The sequence below is a fragment of the Heterocephalus glaber genome, unplaced genomic scaffold (genome assembly GCF_053883595.1).
Source record: "Heterocephalus glaber isolate CG9 unplaced genomic scaffold, H.glaber_assembly_v1.0 deba00001442, whole genome shotgun sequence".
In the NCBI taxonomy this organism is placed as follows: Eukaryota; Metazoa; Chordata; class Mammalia; order Rodentia; family Bathyergidae; genus Heterocephalus; species Heterocephalus glaber.
Window position 1 is genome coordinate 20,410,708 of NW_028258296.1, and position 23,775 is coordinate 20,434,482.

Below are 23,775 nucleotides of genomic sequence, written 5' to 3' on the forward strand. Positions count from 1 at the left end.
GTCCTCATTGTGCGCTGGCTGGTTACGTTGTATGTTCTATTACTTTTACTAAGTACAACATGATTTTAGTCTGTTTAGAAGTAGATGAAATATCTGTTCTATTACTCTTACTAAGTAAAAAATGATTTTAGTTGGGAACAGAAAAAATGTGAGCATTTCAGAGTAATGCTAATAAAGTAATGTTAAATAATCTAGTATTGAAAAATTTCCATAATCTTTTGATAATTAATTTAATTGAAAAATAAAATTTAGAAAATGTATAATGTTCTCTGTAAAATATGCAATTAATATTCTGAAAAAGACTTTCAATAAGCCCTGGTATAATTTGAAAACATTTTCTTTTATTTGACATTTGTGTCTAAGAAGAAAAATCTGCATAAAAATAAGCCTTGAAAAAATGTACTTACTGAAATTATGCAGACTACATTATTCATTTGATTTTATATTTCCAATTAAAAGTGATTTATTTTCTAGATATAATATTGACAGGATTTTATATACAATTACTATAATAAACTATGAAATATTTCCTAAAAAGTAAATGCAATTTAAGGTAGCTACTTTAAAGTAATCATTTTCTTTTCCATTGAGACTGTATCCACCAGTCTACGCTCAGTAAATCAAACTTCTTTTTATGATACCTAGCAACTAAGATACCATGCTGTTTAATTAAGAAGGTTCAGAACCTTTAAAAGCCTGCAGACCAACCTAGTCCTACTTTGCTCTTGATTACTAGTCTATAATTTAGACAGAGAAGTTAATTAGTATTTGTGAAAATTGTAAATGAGCTAATCAGATAATGCAGCATGCATTTATAATACTGGTTTCAATTTTGTAGCCTAATTTGCTGCTAAAAATTTGATTTTGTGGCTTCTGGGCCACCTTACCACTGCTACCAGTGCAAAGGAGGTGACCTGCATGGATGCCAAGAGCACACACCCACCCTACCTCCCCTCCACACACATAGAAATGAGAAGACACGTAAATAAGTCTCAAAACCAGACTTCCAGATCACCTACAGCAACCCCAAAGGGAAATGACATGGAACACTCTGATACTCAACCACCTGGACCCACTGAACCGGCAACAAAAGAGGAAAAAATGAAATCAGAAATACTTTCTCAGATAACGGCAGAGATTGTGCCCATAGTGCGAGACATGATTAATAACTCTAAAGATGAGCTCAGGAACATGATGGAATCCCAACATAAGAAACAAATGGAATCCATAAAACAGATGCAAACAGATTTCCAGGACATGAAAAACTCCATTGAAAGTCTACACAGCAGAATGAGCCAATGTGTGGACAAATTTCAGATATAGAAGATAACATTGCAATTAGTGACCAGGAAAAGAAAAATGGCTTCAAAAATGTAAGGGACCATGAGAAATCAATCCAGCAGCTGCTAGATGATGCAAAGAAGAATAACATAAGACTGATTGGAGTCAATGAAGAAACAGGCAAGAGTGCAGATGACATAAAGAAACTCTTCACAGAAGTAATGGCAGAAAACTTCCCAAGCAGTGGAAAAGAACTTGACATACAGATAAGGGAGGCATATAGGACTCCACATAGTCTTGATCAAAAAAATTCTACACATGGGCGTATAATTGTTAAGATTCCAGAAACCCAACAGAAGAACAAAGTTCTACAAGCAGTTAGAGAAAAGAAACAAATCACATATAGAGGAAAGCCCATCAGAATCACAGCAGACTTCTCAACACAAACCATCAAGGCAAGAAGAGCTTGGAGTGACATATTCCAAACCCTAAAAGAAAACACCCTCCAACCCAGATTGATATACCCTGCAAAACTATCTTTCAAAATGGATGGAGAAATAAGATACTTTCATGACAAAGAGCACCTTAGGAACATTGTCAATACCAAACCAGCACTCCAAAGAATTTTACACAATATCCTAGGAACAGACATTGAGGATCACAACCCCAGGAAGCAAAGCAGAATGAACCCATCTGGCATGACAAGGAATTAAATGTAAAGGGGGAGAACTCAACAAAAAGAAAAAGTCGTGGCAATGACAAGTCAATACGTTTCAGTTATAACCATCAATGTTAATGGTCTCAATTCACCAATCAAAAGAAATAGACTGGCAGAATGGGTCAAGAATCAAAATCCAACAATATGCTGCATAGAATAAACACACTTAACTCAAAAGGAAACTCATAGTCTGAAAGTTAAAGGGTGAAAAACAATACTCCATGTGACAGGAACCCGAAAAAAAGCAGGAGTAGCTATCCTCTTGGCAGATCAAGAAGATTTCAAGCCAACACTGATTAAGAGAGATGAATAAGGGCACTGCATCCTTGTAAAGGGAACGATCCAAGAGGAAGAGATAACAATCATAAATATCTATGCACCAAACACTAGTGCACCCAACTATATAAAACAAATACTAATGGACATGAAAAGTCATATATGCACTAATACAATTGTAGTGGGGGAGTTCAACACCCCACTGTGACAAATAGATCAACTAGACAAAAAATAAGTAATGAAATACTAGAACTCAATCTAACTCTTGAACAAATGAACTTAACAGATGTTTACAGAGTCTTCCACCCCACAAAATCAGAATGCACATGCTTCTCAGCTGCACATGGGTCATTCTCAAAAATAGACCACATACTCACATAGAACATGTTTAAGTAAGTGCAAAGGATTTGAAGTTATCCCCTGTATATTATCAGACCATAGTGCGATGAAATTGGAGATCCATAGCAAAAGAAACTCTAAAAATTTCATAAACACGTGGAAATTGAACAACACACTTCTGAATAACCAATGGGTCACAGAGGAAATTAAAGAAGAAATCAGACAGTTCCTTCAATTAAATGACAATGACAATACAACATCAGAATCTATGGGACATAATGAAAGCAGCCTTACGAGGGAAATTCATAGCAGTGAATATGCATATTAGGAAAACAGAATGAGCCCAATTAAACAACCTGATGCTGAACCTCAAGCTTCTAGAAAAAGAAGAACAGGACAACCCCAGAGCTCATACAAGGGAGGAAATTATAAAGATCAGAGGAGAAATCAATGCAATGGATACGAAGAGAATGATACAAAAAAATCAATGAAGCCAAGAGTTGGTTCTTCGAAAGAATCAACAAAATTGATAAACCCTTCGCCAACCTTCTCAGAAAAAAGAAAGTAAAGGCCCAAATCCATGCAATTAGAAATGAAAAGGGTGAAATTACAACAGAACCAGCAGAAATCCAGAGGATCATCAATACCTACTTCCAGAACCTATACACCAATAAGATGGAAAACACAGAAGAAATGGACAGATTCCTAGATACATATGAATTACCAAAGTTGAATGAAGAAGACCTAAAAATTATAAACAACCGAAAATCAATCAATGAAACTGAAAACGTAATTAAAAACTTACCAACCAAGAAAAGCCCAGGTCCTGATGGCTTCACTGCTGAATTCTACAAGACATTTAGAGAGGAACTACTGCCACTACTGTTGAAACTCTTCAATGAAATTGAAAGGGAAGCAATACTCCCAAATTCATTCCTGAAAGCAACCATCACCTTGATCCCCAAAGCAGAGAAAGACCCAACTGAAAAGAAGAACTATAGGCCAATCTCTCTAATGAACATAGATGCAAAAATCCTTGATAAGATAATGGCAAACAGAATGCAGAAGATCATCAAGAAGGTCATACACCCTGGTCAAGTGGGATTCATCCCAGGGATGCAGGGATGGTTCAATATATGCAAATCAATCAATGTAATACACTATAGCAATAGAGCCAAGGACAAAAACCATATGATTATCTCCATAGATGCAGAAAAAGCATTTGACAAAATCCAACAGGCATTTATGATAAAAACCCTACACAAAATTGGAATAGACGGTCTCTACCTTAATCTGATAAAAGTCATCTATGAAAAACCAACAGCCAATATCATACTAAATGGTCAAAAACTGAAATCCTTCACACTAAAATCAGGAACAAGACAAGGATGTCCACTATCACCACTCTTGTTCAATATAGTTCTGGAAACATTAGCCATGGCAATTAGACAAGAGAAAGAAATAAAAGGAATAAAGATAGGAAATGAAGAAGTCAAATGGTCATTATTTGCAGATGACATGATCCTCTATATAGAAGACCCCAAGAACTCCACCAAAAGTCTTCTAGACTTAATAACCAAATTCAGTCAAGTAGCTGGTTATAAGGTCAACACACAAAAATCAATAGCTTTCCTGTACACAAATGACAGACTCACTGAGAGAGAAATAGGGCAAATAATTCCTTTCACAATAGCATCCAAAAAACTGAAATACCTAGGAATCGACCTAACCAAAGAAATCGAAGCCCTCTTCTCTGAAAACTATGGCATTCTGAAAAGAGAAATTGAAGATGATATCAGAAAATGGACAGACATCCCCTGCTCCTGGGTAGGAAGGATTAATATAGTGAAAATGGCCATACTTCCAAAACTGCTATATAGATTTAATGCAATTCCAATTGAGATCCTAGCAGCATACTTCATGGACCTTGAGAAAACAATCCAAAAATTCATTTGGAACAAGAAGAGACCCACAATAGCAAAAGCAATTCTAGGTTACAGAGACATGGCAGGGGGTATTACAACCCCCAGATTGAAACTCTACTACAAAGCTACTGTGATAAAAACAGCATGGTACTGGCAAAGAAACAGACCTGAGGACCAGTGGAACAGATTAGAAGATGCAGAAACAACTCCGGACACACTGAGCCACCCCATGTTTGACAAAGGAGCCAAACACCCTTACTAGAGGAAAGATAGCCTCTTTAATAAATGGTGCTGGAAAAATTGGGTTTCAACTTGCCAAAGACTAAAATTAGACCTATATCTCTCCCCATGCACTAAACTAAAATCAAAATGGATTAAAGATCTAAATATAAAAACAGAAATGCTGAACCGGCTGGAACAGAGGTTAGGTAGAACTCTTGAAGATATTGGTGCAGGAAAACACTTTATGAACAAAACCTCAGATGCCCGTGAACTAGCAGAATCAACAAGTGGGCTCCTTCTTACTAAGAAGCTTCTGCACAGCAAGAGAAACCACCAGCAATGTGAAGAGACAACCCACAATGTGGAAAAAAATTTTCTCCTGCTGTCCCTCAGACAAAGGTCTACTATCTCGAATCTATAAAGAACTTAAAAAAATCAGACCTCCCAAATTTAAAGACCCAATCCAAAAAGGGGCATCTGAAACGAACAGACATTTCTCAGACAAGGAATTAGAAATAGCAAATAAATACATGAAAAAATGGTCAACATCACTGGTCATTCAAGAGATGCAAATGAAAACAACGCTGAGATTCCACTTCACTCCAGAAAGAATGGCTGCTATCATGAAATCAACCAATAACAAATGCTAGCGGGGCTGTGGGGCAAGAGGAACCCTGCTCCACTGCTGGTGGGAGTGTAGACTGGTGCAACCACTGTGGAAATCAGTATGGAGATACCTCAAGGAACTAGGACTGGAAGTCCCATTTGACCCAGCTATTTCCCTGCTGGGGATCTTCCCCAAAGAATTAAAAGAATCATACCACAGTGATATATGTGCACCCATGTTCATAGCAGCACAGTTTGTAATAGCTAAAACTTGGAAGCAGCCCAATTGCCCATCAACTGGAGATTGGATAAAGAAAATGTGGGGGGTTTTTATAAAATGGGGTACTACTCAGCCATAAAAAATGAGAAATTAGAGACATTTAGAGCTAAATGGATGTACATTGAGGCGATACTCTTAAGTGAAATAAATAGGATACATATGTGTAAATTCCAAATAGTTTCTCTAGTGTGAGAAATTCAAAGTGTAAATAAGGACTGAAAGGTATAATAGATAATGTGAAATAAGAAGAAAAGGGGCAAAAGGAAGGGGAATTGCGAGGGGTAGGGGAAAGGAAAGAAAGGAATGGAATTAATATGAGGAAATGAAAAGTGGAAACAAATTCTTTGTAAATAGGGAGGGGCAGAGGGGTTGAAGGGAGGGCAGGGGAATGGGGAGAAAATTAGAACCAAGAGAGATTATGTAAAAGTGCAAATTTCCAATGATGAATGTCATTATACTGTATACCTAAAATGTACCAATAAAATAAATTTTTTTTTAAAATTTGACTTTACATCTCCCTCAAAATAGGAAATTCAGTTAAATTACCCACAGATCATTTACTAGCTCCATTTGAAAAAAAATGGACATACACTGACTTTGTGTTTTGGGGGGGATGCCCGTGTTAAACTGTTACCTATACTCAAGCTTAATATTAAGGTAGCATCTCTTGATCGCTGGAACCTGTGAATTTGTCGGTATCCATGGCAAAGAGGATTAAGATTGCAGATGGAATTAAAGTTGCCAATCAGCTGATGATATATAAGGAGATTATCCTGGATTATCTAGGTGAGGCCAATGTAATCAAAGGCACCCTTATAACTGGAAGAGGGGGAAGAAGGGGAGGTTAGCGTATAGTCCCAGAGAAGGACCCACTCCCACTTGCACTGATGTTGAAGAGAATTCCACAAACCATTAGGCAAAAAGCCTTTTGTTCAGATAGGAGATTCACAAAGAATGGCAGAAGGGAATAAAAAACTAGACAGCCATTAGTTCAACTTTAGGAAAACAAGTTTTTAGTATGTTCACTGTGCCACTTATAACGGTTATGTTAATGGAAGTGAAAACATAATTCCTGTCTTCACAGTTCACAGACTCTAACTTCACATGCCCTGAATTAAACTCCTGAGTTTCCCTTTCAAGTATGCTTTTCTCATAGGACCACAGCTTAATTAATAGCAACCCCATGCTTTCCATTCCTTAGGCAAAATTCACCTTGATCTGCTCCTCTCAGGCCCTACATCTAAGTCAGCAACAAATCCTATTAGCTCTGTATCTAGAATCCAGTCATATTTTGAGAGATGGAGTCCCATTGTCCAGGCTGGCCCTGAACTCCTAGTCTCAAGCAATCCTCCTGCCTCAACCTGCGAATAGCTAGGGCTACAGACATGCACCACCACACTCAGCTCCAGTCATTTTTTGCATCCATTAGCTCTTCCTGACCTAGTCTGCCATCATCTCTCCTACAGGTTTTTATTTTTGGTTTTGTTTTTTTATTTTGTTTTGTTTTGTTATTTGGTATCAGGGATGAAACTTGGGACCTTGTGCTTGCGAGGCAGGCAGCAGAACCACGGAGCCAGATCCCCAACCCTCCCTACAGGTTTTTGAATGGCTCTTCATCAGATTCCTTGCTTCATTCCTTTTCTTGCTGCAGTCTTTTCACAACATAGTGCACCTACTGATCATTAAAAATGTCCATCAGTCCAGGAGTGAGCACATGCCTGTGATCTCAGCTGCACAGGAGGCTAAGGCAGGAGAATTGCAAGTTTGAGGCCTGCCTACACAACTTAATGAGACCTCCTTGTCTCAAACCAAAAAATTAGAAAGGGATGAGGATTTAGCTCAGTATGAGCCATGGATTCACCCCCAGTAAAACACACACACACACACACACACACATGCTGAGTCAGGTTGTGTAAAGTAGCTCCTCAGCTCAAAGACATCCAATAGCTCCCCACATCCTTCAGAGTGAAAGCCATAGTTCTTCTACACCACCTTCTGATATGTTGTAAATTGTTCCCTGCTACATTATTCTCAACTATTACTCCCTTCCTGTAAGAAAGTCCCACTTGCTACCGTGAAGGCAAAGTATTCTTCCCCCGTCTCAGGATTGACTGTATGACATGCTTGGGCCAATAGAATGTGAGCCGAAGGAACAGCGGACCAATGCCAAGAAGACTTAGTAAGCATCATGTGGTTCCTTTAGGTCTCTTGCTCTTTTCTCTACCATGAAAGTGGCATAGGCCATGTCAGGGCTGCTCCTTCACCATCAGCTCTGGAATAAGAGGACTTGCAGCAGCTGATCTGCAGCCATAATACATACATGAGAAGAAACAAATGTTGTATGAGACTGAGATTTGGGGGCCATTTGTTACTGCAGCAAAGCTGACTATTATATCCCAATCACCTCTCCAACTACCTTCATTTCTAGTCTTCCTGTTGCTTGCTCTGCTCCAGCCATCATGACTACTGGCTGTTTTATTAAATGTGCCAGGTGGACTTTTACCCCTGACACTTGACACATAGTTCCCTCTGCCTAGAAACTTTTGGCCTTCCCCAGATGTCTGCATTTTTGTCTTCCCATTCTCTGAGGTCTTTGTCCTGTTATTTATAATACTTGTGTCATTCAGTGTAAAATCATAACCTACAATTCCTCTCCTCTTCCTACTTTATTCCCTTTCTTAGTAACTATCACATCTAAATATCTGAACACTAATTATTTTGCTCCTTTGTTTTTTCATTGTCTGTGCCCCCCAAATATCAGCTTTATCAGGACAAGCACTTTTTTGGCCTATTTTGTTCACCACTGTAGCCTTAACACTAGGATGGTCTCTGGTGCATTCTGGCCAATAGATGTATGTGGAAGGATCAGGGATGGTGGTAGGATTCATTGAACCCGTGTGTGAGCGTGGGGTGGGGGTGAGGCTCGATGGTGTTCAGAGTGTTTGTGTATCTTTTAAGTAAAATTCAGCTAGAATAGAAAATGGAGAGGAGTACATTGATAAGGAATTGTCCAAAGGAAGGATTAGCGCTAATATCTGAAATTATGCTGAGAAGGGAAGTGGGATGGAGGGCACAGTCTGAAAAGTTGAGAGAGCCACTCATTGCAGAGTATTTTGAAAGCAGAAATTTTTAAGTGGTCATTAAATGTTGATTAAATAATCAGTTGTACCTGTGTAGACAAAGGCTCAATTTTAAATAGTTTCACTTGTAATGAAACATAGCCAGTTTCCCTGGACTTGAAGGACAGGCAGGGTGGAGGGCAGAGGTTAAAAGTGTGGCCCAGCAGCTGGGCTGCAAAGGCTCTCTGTGTCCTCTCAGCAAAGTCACCTGACCACTCAGGTGACTATGAATACATGCAAAAGTGCCTTTAGAGCTGTACCTGGCCCAAGGAAAGCTCTCTACAACTGTAAGCTGTCACTGTCACCATTTGCAAACATACATGGGGGAAAAACATGAAGAAAAAATATTTCTAGGCAAACACATAGGCACCCACACTTTGGTCAAACTTTCACAATCAAGGGGCTAGGTAGATATTTAAATTTGTGATATTTTGAGCACGAACTATGAAATAATGATGAATCTGTATGATTTATTGAAATAAAGCAAGCCAGTCTAAAGTGATTTAGTTTTATAAAATTTTTATTAATCTCATTAAGTCTTTATAATCATCTTGAGAAGGTGGATTTTATTATTATCCCCATTAAACACATGAATAAACTGAGACTTCAAAGATAAGTAATTGGTTCAGGGTCACTGAGCAGGCAAACGGCAGCACCTGTTTTTAAACCCTTGCTGGTGAGACTCCTGAAATCATGCCCCTAACCATTAAACAGCTTGGGGCAGAGGTGGGCATCCTCTGCACAGGAACACAGGGACTTGCTGCCATGGTGACAACTTTGGCTAGCCCTCCATCCTGTCAAAAATAATGACAATACTTCCAGAGGCATCCTTTGAGAGCACAAACAAGGCCTTAGTGCTTACATGCACACATGCTAAGACAAAAGTCTAGCTTAAGTTATGTTAATTTAAAAATTGTGTATATGTATGCACTTTGTGGCCCTGTCTCTCCTGGAAGACTTTAAACTCCTCTTTGTAACTGGGGGACCTTTCAGGGAGTCCAGCACAAGGCAGCACAGAGCCACCACCTAAAATGGGAACTAGAATGAGAGGTGGGAGGCCAGTGCCCTTTGTTGTGCTCCCAAGGTGGGGCCTGCCGTGAAACCCTGACATTTTGGCAGGTCTCCATCTTGTGCTTCCGCTGCATGGTTCTGCTGGAACGAGATCTTCTCAGTAACATGGCTACAGTAAACCTCTGGTCACAGAATACCCATCCTATTGAAAATGCATGTTGGTTTAGTACAGGCAAAACCTAGAAAACACATTGTTATGTTCACTACATGATAAAGCTTAATAGTTGAAATCGTAAACCAGAATTTACTAATGATGGTATCTCTTTATATAGATTAAGTCAGAACCATGGCTCCAAAATCCCCACAAAGAAAGACCGTAAGTGGCCAGAAGTCAACATCCGGCAAAAAGAAACAAAAATCAACATTGCCTGGTAGGATTATCTTTCATTTAATGTGTTATATCAGCAGTCAAAATGGCTATTGTTTTATGTATCAAATTAAATGAAATATGTTTACTGTCATAAAGCCAATCATGCAGAATTAAGTATTTGGGAATTTATTTTTACTTTTGATTCATTTCATTATAATATCAATTAAATGCCATATAACAAAAGCCATAGCAAATATTTCACTGATAACTTCCTTAGAAAGAAATTATTTGCATGCAGGTATTCATAAGCTAGTTTAACTCTTCATTATATATTTGCATTTACATTTTATGTTTTGAGGTCTGGTAACAGATTATAATAAGCTGAGATATATTTGATTTACACATGAAAATTTGATATCATTTTATTTTATTTTAGCTAATGAAGAAGAGGAACCAGTAAATATGGAAAGCATGGGTAAGTGGAAACACAATTTAAAATTTGTGTCCCCAGTTTTATAAGATTTTAATCTGTAATGAGCAGACAAGAATACTGAAAAATGAAGTGATCAAAATGTAGAAGAGCTAAAATTCTACCATGTGATTTAGAATAAAAAATTAAAGATTTTAGTAAAGAATAGAATAAAAAAAGAATTTCAAATTGAGTAATAGATTTGGGGCACACCTGCCAGCCATCAGCTTAGTCCCCAGGGCACCTGCATCAACAGACACATCCCATACACACTCCCATACCCCCACCCCTGCCTCTGCCCTCTTGGCTGTGCAGCTACCTGATTCCACACTACAGAGGCACAAGGGGACATAAAGGCCATTGGCCTGAGCTGCAGAAGTAAACAACAGAGAGATGGCCTCTCTCAGGCTCCCTGATGAAAACTGAAGCCCACTGGAAAAGTGAAGAGAATCTCTGCAATAAAGGCACACCAGACCACCATACTTGGTAAGTTGGAGTGATCATCACCTCCCATCAGAACCTGAACTATCTTCAGGGAAAAGGCAGCTGGAACCTGCAATAAAACTTTGCAGAGTTCAAACCTCCAGGATGTCCTGGAGCTCACCCTGGTACTTGCAGCCAGAAATCTGCCTGAATCTCATGGGTCTGTGACTGGCTTAGTGAGACTCATTGATGTATAACTGCACACAGCTGCCCACATTGTCTATTGTGACAGCAGAGAAATACCCTGAAGGAGGCCCTTCATTTTTATCTTTTATTTGTTATTTTCAAAATTACCACTATTTTTTTGCTCTTATTTTTTATCTTTTTCTACTCTTTTAAAATTTTTCTTTTTCTTTTTTCTTTTTCTCTTTTCTTTCTCTCTCTCCCTCACTCCCTTGCTGTCCCACATTGTTCTTCATCTCCCTTTGTGTTCCTGTTCTGGCCCTAATTCAGATTTCTTCTTTATTTTTCTTTTCTTCTCTTTCCTTCTCTTGTCTGTGCCCTCTGGCCTCACTGCTAATCTTCCCTTATCCTTCTACCTACCTATTCCTCCCTCCCCAACTCCATCTAACTCCCCATCCTGAAGGGTAAAGTTGCTATATTAAAGAGATTATTCACTATAAACATATGTAGAGTTGGTTTTTGATCTTCATTTAATCCACACAATTAAAAGTGATAGGTTAATAACTACCAGAAATTATCATTTTCTAAGAGGTACTTGATGCTATGGTGTTGCTGATTGTATCACTTGGGCTAAGGTGTTCTTATTGATCTAATCAGTTGTCCTTCCTGGTATAATGAAAATGAGATAGCCTCAGAGCCATTAGAGACTTAAAACCTAAAGACCAGCTATACCTGGAACACCTCTGAGAAGCGATCATTCCATAAGCGTTCTAAATACATCAACAAAGATACTTACAATAAGCAACTTCAAAGTACCAACCCAGGAACTAAACCAAAGACAGTACCAAAAACAAAAATGAGAAGACATATGAGCAAGCCACAAACTCAGACTACCACCTCACAAAAGTCAAATTCTAGGGGAAACAAGGAGGAAAAGTCTGATAATCAACCACCTGGACACCCTGAACTGATAGCACAGGAAGAAACAAAACAGATGAATGAGGCTTTAGAAAAATTCAAAGCAGAAATACTCTCCCAGATGACTACAGAGATGGTGAGCAGAGCGAAAGACATGATTAGAGGCTCTAGAACACAGATAAAAAAAATAGATGAGCTCAGAACCATGCTAGAAGGCATGAATGCCCAGCACAAGAAAGAAACAGAATCCATGAAACAGATTCAAACAGATATTCAGGAGATTAAAAACTCCATTGAAAGCATGCATAGCAGATTAAGAGAATGTGAAGATAGAATATCAGATATAGAAGACAGGACTTCGGTTAAGGACCATGAACACAGAGATTTCTTAAAAATAGTAAGGGAACTTGAGAAATCAATCCAGCAGCTGCTACATGATGCAAAGAAGAATAACATAAGACTAATAGGAGTCCACAAAAAAACAGGAGAAAGTACAATTGACATTAAAAAAAACTTCCCAGAAGTAATAGTAGAAAACTTCCCAGACAGAGGTGAAGAATTGGATGTACAGATAAGTGAGTCATATAGAACTCCAACTAGCCATGATAAAAAAACAATCTACAGCTATACATATAATAGTCAAGATCCCAGAAACCCAACAGAAGAACAAAATTCTACAAGCAGTTAGAGAAAAGGAACAAACCACACACAAAGGAAAGCCCATCAGAATCATAGCAGACTTCTCAACACAAACCCTCAAACCAAGGAGAGCCTGGAGTAAAGTATTTCAAGCCCTAAAAGAAAATGACTTCCAACCTAGACTGTTGTATCCTGCAAAATTATCTTTCAAAATCGATGAGGAAATTAAATACTTTCATGACAAAGAACACCTGAGAAATTTCATGAACACCAAACCAGCACTCCAAACAATTCTAAGCAATAGCCTAGAAAAAGATAATGAATGTCACAACTCCATGAGGCCCAACAGGGGGAAGCCACCAAGCAAGGCTAGAAACTAAAGGAAAAGGGAGAAAAATAAAAAATAAAGGAGCCAACAACAGTAAAACATCATGACAAGGATGAGTCAATATCTATCAATTATAACCATCAATGTTAATTGCCTCAATTCACCAAGCAAAAGAAATAGACTGGCAGAATGGATTAAGAAGCAAAATCCAACAATATGCTGTATACAAGAAACACACCTAACTCAAAAAGAAATTCATAGACTGAACGCAAAAGGATAGAAAACATTTCTCCATGAAATAGGAACCGGAAAAAACCAGGAGTAGCAATCTTATTTGCAGACAAAGTAGATTTCAAACCAAAACTAATTAAGAGAGACAAAGATGGTCACTACATCCTTGTGAAGGAAACAGTTCAAGAGGAAGAGATGACCATCATGAATATGTATGCACCAAATATGAATGCCCCCAACTATACAAAATCAATATTAATGGGCATGAAAAATCAAATAAGTGCTAATACAATTGTAGTAGGGGACCGCAATATCCCACTAAAACAAATAGACAGATCATCTAGACAAAAAGTCAACAATGAAATTCTAGAACTGAACCAATCTATTGAACAAATGCTCTTCATAGATGTTTACAGAGTGTTCCACCCCACAAAATCAGAATACACATTCTTTTTGGCTGCACACGGGTCATTCTCCAAAATAGACCACATGCTAGCTCATAGGACATTTTTAAGTAAATGTAAAAGAATTGAAGTTACTCCCTGTATATTATCAGACCATAGTGCAATAAAATTGGAGATCAATGACATAAGAAACTGCAAAACTCCGACAAACACATGGAAATTATATAATACCCTCCTGAACAATCAATGGGTCACATAGGAAATTAAAGAAGAAATTGGACAGTTTCTACAAGTAAATGATAATACCAGTACCACAGGAATCTATGGGACACAATGAAAGCAGTTTTATGAGGGAAATTCATAGCAGTGAATGACCATATTAGGAAAACTGAGAACTCAAATAAATAACCTAATGCAGAACCTCAAGCTCCTAGAAAAAGAAGATCATGATAAACCCAAAGCTCATGCAAGAGAGGAAGTTATAAAGATCAGAGCAGAAGTCAATGCAATGGAGACTAAGAGAATGATACAAAAAAATCAATGAATCAAAGGGTTGGCTTTGTGAAAGAATAAATAAAATCGATAACCCCTTAGCCAACTTTATCAACAAAAGAAAAAAAAAGGCTCAAATGCATGCAATTAAGAATGAAAAAAGTGAAGTCACAACAGTTCCAGCAGAAATCCTGAGCATCATCAATACCTACATCGAGAACCTGGACTCTAATAAAAAGGAAAACACAGAAGAAATGGACAGATTCCTAGATACATATGAATTGCCAAAGCTAAATGAAAAAGATACAGAAATTTTAAACACCCCAATTACAATGAGTGAAATTGAAAAATATAATTAAAAATTTACCAACAAAGAAAAGCCCAGGTCCTGATGGCTTCACTGCTGAATTCTACAAGACATTTAAAGAACTATCACCATTACTCTTTAAACCCATCAAGGAAATTGAAAGGGAAGCAAGACTTCAAATTCATTCCTGGAAGCAAGTGTGACTTTGATTCCAAAACCAGGGAAAGACCCAACCCAAAAAGAGAACTACAGGCCAATCTCCCTAATGAACAGAGATGCAAAAATCCTCACCAAGATACTGGCAAACAGAATACAGAGGGCCATCAAGAAGATCATACACACTGACCAAGTTGGATTTATCCCAGGGATGCAAGGATGGTTCAACATTCATAAATCAATAAATGTAATACACTATATTAACAGAGTCAAGGACAAAAACCATATGATCATCTCAATAGATGCAGCAAAGGCATTCGATAAAATCCAACACCAATTCATGATAAAAACCCTACAGAAAATTGGAATAGAAGGTCTTTATCTCAACCTGATTAAGGCTATCTATGAAAAACCAACAGCCAACATCATACTAAATGGTCAAATACTGAAAACTTTCACACTAAAATCAGGAGCAAGACAAGGATGCCCACCATCACCACTCCAGTTCAATATAGTTTTGGAAACATTAGCCACCGCAATTAGAAAAGCGAAAGAAATAAAAGGAATAAAGATAGGAAAGGAAGAAGTTAAATTGTCATTATTTGCTGATGATATGATACTTTACATAGAAGACCCAAAAAAGTCTGCCAAAAGACTTCTAGACTTAATTGACAGATTCAGTAGAGTAACTGGATAGAAGGTCAACACTCAAAAAACAATAGCCTTTTTATACACAAATAATAGACTAATTGAGAGAGAAATTAGGGAAACAATTCCTTTTACAATAGCATCCAAGGGCCAGGGATTTAGCTCAGTGGCTCCAGCACCTGGCTCAGAAGTGAAGGGTCCCGAGTTTGATCCCTGGTACCAAAAACAAACAAACAAACAAACAAACACTATATATATAAAAGCCAAAAAACCAAAAAACTATATATACATATATATATATACACACACACAATACCATCCAAAAAAATGAAATATCTAGGAATCAATCTAACAAAGGAAGCAAAAGACCTCTACACTGAAAACTACATCACTCTGAAAAAGGAGATTGAGGTGCATATAAAAAAATGGCAAGACATCCCTTTTTCCTGGGTAGGAAGCACCAATATAGTTAAAATGGCTATACTTACAAAACTGCTATATAGATTTCATGCAATCCCAATTGAAACTCCAACAATATACTTCACAGAACTAGAGAAAACAATCCAAAAATTCATTTGGAACCAGAAGAGACCTAGAATAGCAAAAGCAATTCTAGGCAACAGAGATATAGCTGGGGGTGTTACAATCCCCAACTTGAAACTCTACTACAAAGCTACTGTGATAAAAACAGCATGGTACTGGCAAAGAAACAGACCTGAGGATCAGTGAAATAGATTAGAAGATGCAGAAACAACTCCAGACATACTCGGCCACCTCATCTTTGACAAAGGAGCCAACCACCCTCATTGGAGGAAAGATAACCTATTTAATAAATGGTGTTGGAAAAACTGGATTTCACCCTGCCAAAGATTAAAACTAGACCCATACCTATCACCATGCACTAAACTAAGATCGAAGTGGATTAAAGATCTAAATATTTAGACAGAAACACTAAATTTGCTGGAAGATAGAACTGTTGAAGACATTGGCATAGGAAAAGACTTTATGAACAAAACCTCAGTAGCATGGGAACTAGCACAAAGAATCAACAACTGGCATCTCATCTTAATAAAAAGCTTCTGCACTACAAGAGAAACTACCAAGAAAGCTAACAGACAACCTACAATGTGGGAAAAAATTTTCAGCAGCTGTACCTTATATTTAGAATATACAATGAACTGAAAAAATCAGACCCCCCAAATTCAAAGACTCAGTTCAAAAATGGGCATCTGAAATGAACAGATATTTTTCAGACAAAGAAGTAAAAGCAGCAAATAAATATATGAAAAAGTGTTCAACATCACTGGTTATTTGAGAGATACAGATGAAAACAACCCTGAGATTCCACCTTACCCCACAAAGAATGGCTGCTATCAAGAAATCATCCAGTAACAAATGCTGCTGGGGGTGTGGGGAGAAAGGAACCCTTCTCCATTGTTGGTGGGAGTGCAGACTGGTGCAACCACTGTGGAAATCAGTATGGAGATACCTCAAAGAACTAGGACTAGAGGTCCCATTTGACCCAGCTATTCCCCTGCTGGGGGTCTTCCCAAAAGAATTAAAAGAATCATACCACAGTGATATATGTGCACCCATGTTGGTAGTGGCACAGTTTGTAATAGCTAAAGCTTGGAAACAGTCCAAGTGCTCCATCAACTGGAATCTGGATAAAGAAGATGTGGTTTTTTTTATAAAATGGAGTACTGCTCAGCCATAAAGAATGAGAAACAAGAGACATTTATAGCTAAATGGATGCATATTGAGGCCATCCTCTTAAGTAAAATAAATAGGACACACATGTGTAAATACTGAATAGTTTCTCTAGTGTGAGAAACTGAAAGTGTAATTAAGGATTAAAATGATTAAAATGAATAATTGATAATTTGAAATAGGAAGAAAAGGTTCAAAGGGGTAGGGGTGGCAGGAGGGGAAGGGGAGAGATCAGAGTTAAAGGCCGGAATCTGGAAAGAGTCCATATATAGATTGTGTTTAAAACTATGGGAAGAGATGTAGATAGAGCCTAGGCTGGAGCTCATCAGTGGGTTGTGAAGGAAGAGTCACTGAGATCAAAGGAGAGATGGGTGTGTTTCCAGAAGAAGCACATACAACTATCTACAGTACACAGTACTCGATAGTGTGATAAATGGCTGTTACTGTTCTAGGTATTTATCATAACATGCTGTGCTTTTCATTCTTTAGAGCATAATCCTACTTACATAAAAGAGTTTACTGTAAAACAGCATGCAGCATATTACCAGTGCTAGCCTCATGTATCTCATGTTTAACTGCGTATTTGGATAATATCAAGGGGCCATCACAGCTGATTGACATATACCTTCTCAGTTTGCACTTAGCAGTTGCCACTCTGTGTGGTACTTTGCGATACACATGGATGAAATTGCCTAATAACACATTTCTCAGATTATATTTCCATCATGTGTCACATGACTGTGTTGAAATTTAAATTTAAAAAATTTGACCTATGTGGAGTCTACTAGCTAATTAGAATTTTTTTCCAGAGCACTATTTGTTCAATGTTAGTTTTGAAAATCTTTCTAAAACAAATCACTTCCTTTGATGTCTTGTTAATGCTTGAGATTTTTTTTAAATTATATGGAAAATTGTTTAAGTACTTTTCAGTTTTGCTTTGGTTGAGTTCTGTTATATTTGAAGATTATTATAGTTTTTTCCTTGCATTGCTTTTCTTTGAATAATTTTAATTTTTGTATATGTGTGTGTTTAGTGAATGATAATAAAGTTATACATTTTTATTTTAAAAATTGAGTAATAGATTTAGACCAAGCAGTATCTTCAAAATCTATTATGTGATTATTGCAAGATCTTTTGTAACTGTAAAGTATTGCAAGTCTGTAAATTATTACCTTTATCAGAATAGTATTCTCCAAACTCTGGTTCATTGGCAGTGTTTATCTGTACTTCACAGATTCCTCTATTTCAAGGAAATGGACTGAGTTTTCAAGCAAATAAACTACAACTTCAACAACCAAGCTAATGTTCTTTCTTTTAAAGGCTAAATAATTTTTATTCCAATAGAAGTAGGGGAGTGAAGGGGAAAACTTTTTCTCAGAGATGGCTTAGATGAAGATTTGTGCTTTTAGTGATATAGAATAGGTAAATATTGCTCAGATTTTTATGCAAGTCTCTCCTTATAATTGAGACCTAGACTCCATCTCCCCCTCAAGAAGCTTTTGTCTTTCATAGCACTTATAATTCTGAAGTTAAAGATGTATTTCAATCAGATTTCTGTGACTGTAGCACATACCTGAGGTAATTAACTTATAATGATAAAGGTGTATTTGGGCTCATAGCTTTGGAGGTTCCACTCTGCGGCCAGCTGGCCATGATTTGGAGGGGCTGTAGCAGCACTCATGGCAGGAATGTGTGGCAGAGCAAAACTGCTCACCTCCTGGCCAGGAAGCAGAAGAGAGAATGAGGAAGATGCCACAATCCCTTCACGCGCCCACCCCCAGTGGCCTAAAGACCTCCTCCTAGCCCCATCTCTTAAAGTTGCCACCGCCTGCCAATAGTGCTGAGCTGGGGACCAAGTCTTTAACACACAGGACTTGGGAGGAGATGCCAGGTCCAAAATATAACAAGCTGATTCTCATCATTCATGGATAAAATTGCTTCAACTACTGAATTAACCAATGTAGCACCAAGCTGTTGTTCTTAGGGCAAATAGGGAGTTAGATTTCTTCAAGCTTCTGTTCCCATATTTATCAACTAGTAATACATAACCTTTAAATACACCGTATTTAGTATATGTTAATGATTCATTAACACTAGTCTTATGACTATGACTCATGACTGAATGGAGCTTATCTAAAACTCCAATTTTCTCCATAACTCACATCACAGAACTTGCAGGAACACAAGAAAGCACTTAAGCACTATGCTCTGGAGCCATTTTAAGCAGCAAAATCATCAATAAAAAGCACTAAAATGTGACACTACATAGACTTCTGAAAAGGAAGTGGATATCTTTGCTGGGACATTATTCTGTTTTCCACAAGTAGTTGATTGGACAGCCTATGGAAGTGTCTTGATTCAAACCATCATTTGCAACTTTATGACTGTTTAGCCCCAAATAACTTCACTTCACTGAACCTCTGCTCCCTCATCTAAAAAATGATCCTTGTAGAAAATAAATTAGGTAGTATTTGCACATTTCCTCACATGGGGCTACCACAAAATAGGGTCATGTTAATGTTTATTACTATAAATAATACTATAATGACAGAGAAATAGATCAGTGAATAAAAATAGAGTCCAAAAACAAAACTCACATATATATGGTCAATTAATTTTGAACAGGTTATAAAAAACGCTGACAAACTATGTAAATATGTATGAGCATTATTTAAATTAACTCTTGCCGTCTGTAGGATCCATGTGTGTAGTTTATGATTTGAGCTACACAGCCCCTCTATCTTGGGCACACAGTAAATCTGAGGCATGAATTGAGTTGAGGGAGTGAGTTTGAGGCATGAATCATGCTTGAGTCTCTTCGGCTGCCAGGAGAATAAATGCCCCCCGCTGTGTCCTATGGAATGTCCCCTCTGTTCCCTTCATGACCGTGTATGGAGAAGGAACTCTTCTGGCTCTGCTGTGTCCACTCACAAAACAGAAAGTAAAGCATCAGAATTAGAACACAGAGGGCCTGGTTTGGATCTCAGCTATTCCCCTTCCAACTCCCAGTGACTGATCTTGGAAATGTCACTTGGACTCTGTGAGCCTCGGTTTCCTTTGCTAAAAAGTGGAGCCAATTATCCTATCCAGCTGAGAATGCTGTTGTGAAGATGAAATGAGTCAATAATACCTGTGAAGTGCTTGGATCCACACTGGCACACCGCGGGTACTCAGCCTGAGATTCTGTCAATAAAATGGTGGTTAACAAGGTTGGGCCTGAGGCTGGTGCTAGCCTGGCCCCTTACACAGTAGTCCTTGTGCCAGGCACTCCTGACCCAGGTCAGTTTCAAGGAGCCCCAGAGACCCTCTCATTTGTTGTAACGCATTTCTTACCCTCTCTGGAGCATACAGCCTCCCACCCTGCTTGATGCTCAATGAAGTTCATCTCATTGCTGATCACCACAGCAGCATTGCCATAGCCTGAGGCGCTGTCCCCAGCGTGTGCCTCAAAACCCAAACAACAGCAGTTCTTGTCTTCGTTTTGCCACAGATTTTGGAGTTGGTCAGAAGCATCGGCCTTTCTCTCTCTCATTTGGCTATTATACTGATAGGCAAGAAGGTACTAGCCTGTGACGGTCGACTGGCTACCCATCATCTAGGGTGTTATTGATTGCCAACCCCAGCTAGAAACAGTCCACAAGATGCACTGTCTTCTAGGTGAAGGAATGTTAGAGCCTATATTAAAGTTGCATTGAACAGATTCTAATAGTGCAAAGGGATCATTTTTGTGAAAAATGGAATTTGAAGCTACTAGAATTTTAAGCATATGTTTAAGGGGGGAGGTAGCATAGAACAGTCTCTCTCTCTCTCTCTCTCTCTTTTTTTGTCATCGTTTTCCCAGTTTCTTGGATGGCAGACAGTTTTCTGGTTTTCCTAAACACCTGAAAGCTTATTTAGCGCTGCCTCCTTTTTAATCCTAGTACAGCGGGCGCTTCAGAGCTCCACCTAGTGGTTTTCTAAGGCAACACTACAGAATTTTTTTTAGGCCTTCAATACTATAAAATTACCCTTCACAGTATGATAGTGCCCAGGTGACTGAGGAGGGTGGAGGGAGTGGGCAGGTCTCCTGAGCTGGGGGAAGATTGTAAAGGCCTGGCCTGTGTTGATCAACTGGGAGCAGAATTCTGTCCTCCACAGGCCCTACTTCCTCTGTTAAATGTGAAGCCAGTGAGAGAGAGAGAGACAGACAGAGACAGAGACAGAGACAGAGAGACAGAGCTAGAGAGAGAAGGAGCCCAGAAGGGATGCTGGGCGGTCTGTTAGGAAAGCAATAGAGGCTTTGTTCCAATAATTTCAGTCTTAAAATCTATCCCAAGAAAATAACTTTAAGTGTGATAAAAATTTTAAGCTACATATGTATTTGTAGGCTTATTTACAGTAATTTGAAACAAATGAGAAAAAACAGAATGCTTACCAATATAAGAATTGTTTTAAATCATGTTACAGAATTGTTAATTTAAAATGTTTTTAAAAGATTATTTAATGCTGTAACAAAATATTTGTGAGGTAATAATGAATACTAAAAGCAGCATTTAGAATTTCATATAAGATATATATCGAGTAACTAAAATAAAATAGAGCAAAATATTAATAGAAGTTCCTTCTTGATGGGTAGTATTATGGGCCATTGTTATTTTCTTCTTTTTCAATTTTGTTCAACATTTTTTATAATGGTTATATTTACTTTAAATATAAGAACAATAAGTTTAAAGTCTTAAAATTTTTAGCCAAGATTGTTAAAAGCACCTTTCCTGTTGCTAATATTTTAAGTGGTTACATTTCATGTCCAAATTTCACTTTGTCCTTCCTAGGCCATCCAGAAATTTATCCTTTAGTATTGACTACCAAGACTCAGGAAATATTCAACTGCCGAATAGATGAAGATATCACAGATGAAATACCATACAAACTTATCAAAAAAGAAGATATTTTTGAGGACTTACACAGAAGAGCTGCAGTATCTGATTTCCACCCAATCAAAAAAATTGTTCAGGTAATACAATGTACCCCTTTGTTTTCAGGCTTACCTCAAGAAGTTCTTGGTGTATTATAACACAAGTTAGAGATGTTGTTGAGTTCAAATCTGGTACACCCCTTACTTTGAGCACACACTAGCCTATCCATGCTCCCTTTGGATAAAGTAAAGATACAGTGGCAACCAGTTGTCTTATTTTGCTCACAGAAGAGCTCATCATTGCCTAGTTTTAACTATAATAGAAATACACCTTTATTTTCTTGTACCACTTTAATTGTTTTGTTCAGAATTTTGGTCTCATTCATCTCCAAATATGCTGCAAAACACAATACCAACGTTTTACTCTTCCTGTTAGAAATAAAACTTCATGGTAAATTTCCCTGCATTCATCATGTTTTTAAGAGTTTTCTTAACCCAATAATTTTGCAGTTTGGGGTTATCAGCTACAGCTTAGCATTATGGTTATATTTTATGATTGGTTGACTGGAGAAATATCAATTTTGTGTCAGCATCTAAATAAACTGAGTGGCTGTTTAAAATTAACTTTCTCTTTTGATTATGTCCCCACAGGACTATCCCGGAAATGAGCTTCTACTTGTTTACGACAAAGACTTCAAATATGGGTTGAACTTTTATATTATTGGTACTGAAGAGGGCAAGGACAATTATTTAAATGTAAGCAAATACCAACCCTGAGATTTATTGGTTGTTGGAAGGAAGCTGTTAGCCCTGGGGTATCCATACATGATACCATTATTCTTGTTCAGCTCTGTTTCCCAGGGACCTAGATCAGTCTCAGGTACCTAGAATAGGTAACCAGTAAATGTGGGGTGAAAGGAATTGAACATCTCAGAGTACAGACCCTCCACTGACCCATGAGAGCAGGAACAGTAAATCTGGAGCACCTCCATTCTCCTAAGAGCATCACTCTGACCTATGTTCTTTTTTCAAGTCATTCCTATTTCTATGTCTGTGGGCAAGTTACTGAAGTTCTTATCTTTAAAATAGTACACCAGTAGTGCTAATTTCCAGGGCAATTGTGAGAATTAAATGGGTTAAGAAAAATAAAGTCCTTTGTTCAAGGTGGGCAAGAAAGGTAACATATTTATGAAATTTATCCGAAAGTCCTGCAATGTCATTTAGTCAAATTGAGGGTAATGATTTGGAAGGTTTGGTCAAATTGTTTGAGGGAAGTAGAAAAGTTTGCAAGATTGATCAATAAGCCAGAAAAAGTAAGGGAAAGCCATTGAATTTTAAAATAGCCAACAATTTCTAATTAAAAACAATCTTTCCTTTGGTCTTAATATTTTCATTTTTGTCATTGTTCTCTGTTTTTAGTGTTTTATTATTGTGAAATATTTTAAAGGTGCAGAAAAGTACAGGGAGCAGTACACCAAATATCTATACTATACTATCATCACTCAAAATGAATATTCACAACTTTTTTTAAAAGGGAAAATTTTTAACTTATTCTAAAATTATTATATTATCTTCTTGCCCATGATTTTATGCTCTTACTACATATGTATACTTCACAAAGAATGCATTTTGCTTGTATTTAAATTTTACATATAAATTATATCATTTTATATAAATTATTCTACAACCTTAAAAACATTTATTATTATATATTAGGAGTAAATAATGAATACATTCATCTTGTTATATATATACATATCACATGTTGATCTCTTTTATTCAACAACTTTTATTTTTCATTGAATTATGAAATTCTAGGATCTATA

The 23,775-nt window shown here is 37.6% G+C and overlaps 1 protein-coding gene across 3 annotated transcripts in view; it reads left to right on the plus strand.

The window, feature by feature from the left end:
- The window catches only part of Dnai3 (dynein axonemal intermediate chain 3), a 74,567-nt gene that overhangs the window by 10,936 nt on the left and 39,856 nt on the right, over positions 1 to 23,775 (plus strand). For all 3 annotated transcript variants that reach the window (XM_004841354.4, XM_087213015.1, XM_087213014.1), the window contains 4 exons: positions 10,110 to 10,208; positions 10,584 to 10,622; positions 21,867 to 22,048; positions 22,601 to 22,705. In XM_004841354.4, coding sequence (XP_004841411.1) covers positions 10,124 to 10,208; positions 10,584 to 10,622; positions 21,867 to 22,048; positions 22,601 to 22,705 — 411 coding nt within the window. In that variant the 5' untranslated portion in view covers positions 10,110 to 10,123. The remainder of the gene's footprint in view (positions 1 to 10,109; positions 10,209 to 10,583; positions 10,623 to 21,866; positions 22,049 to 22,600; positions 22,706 to 23,775) is intronic.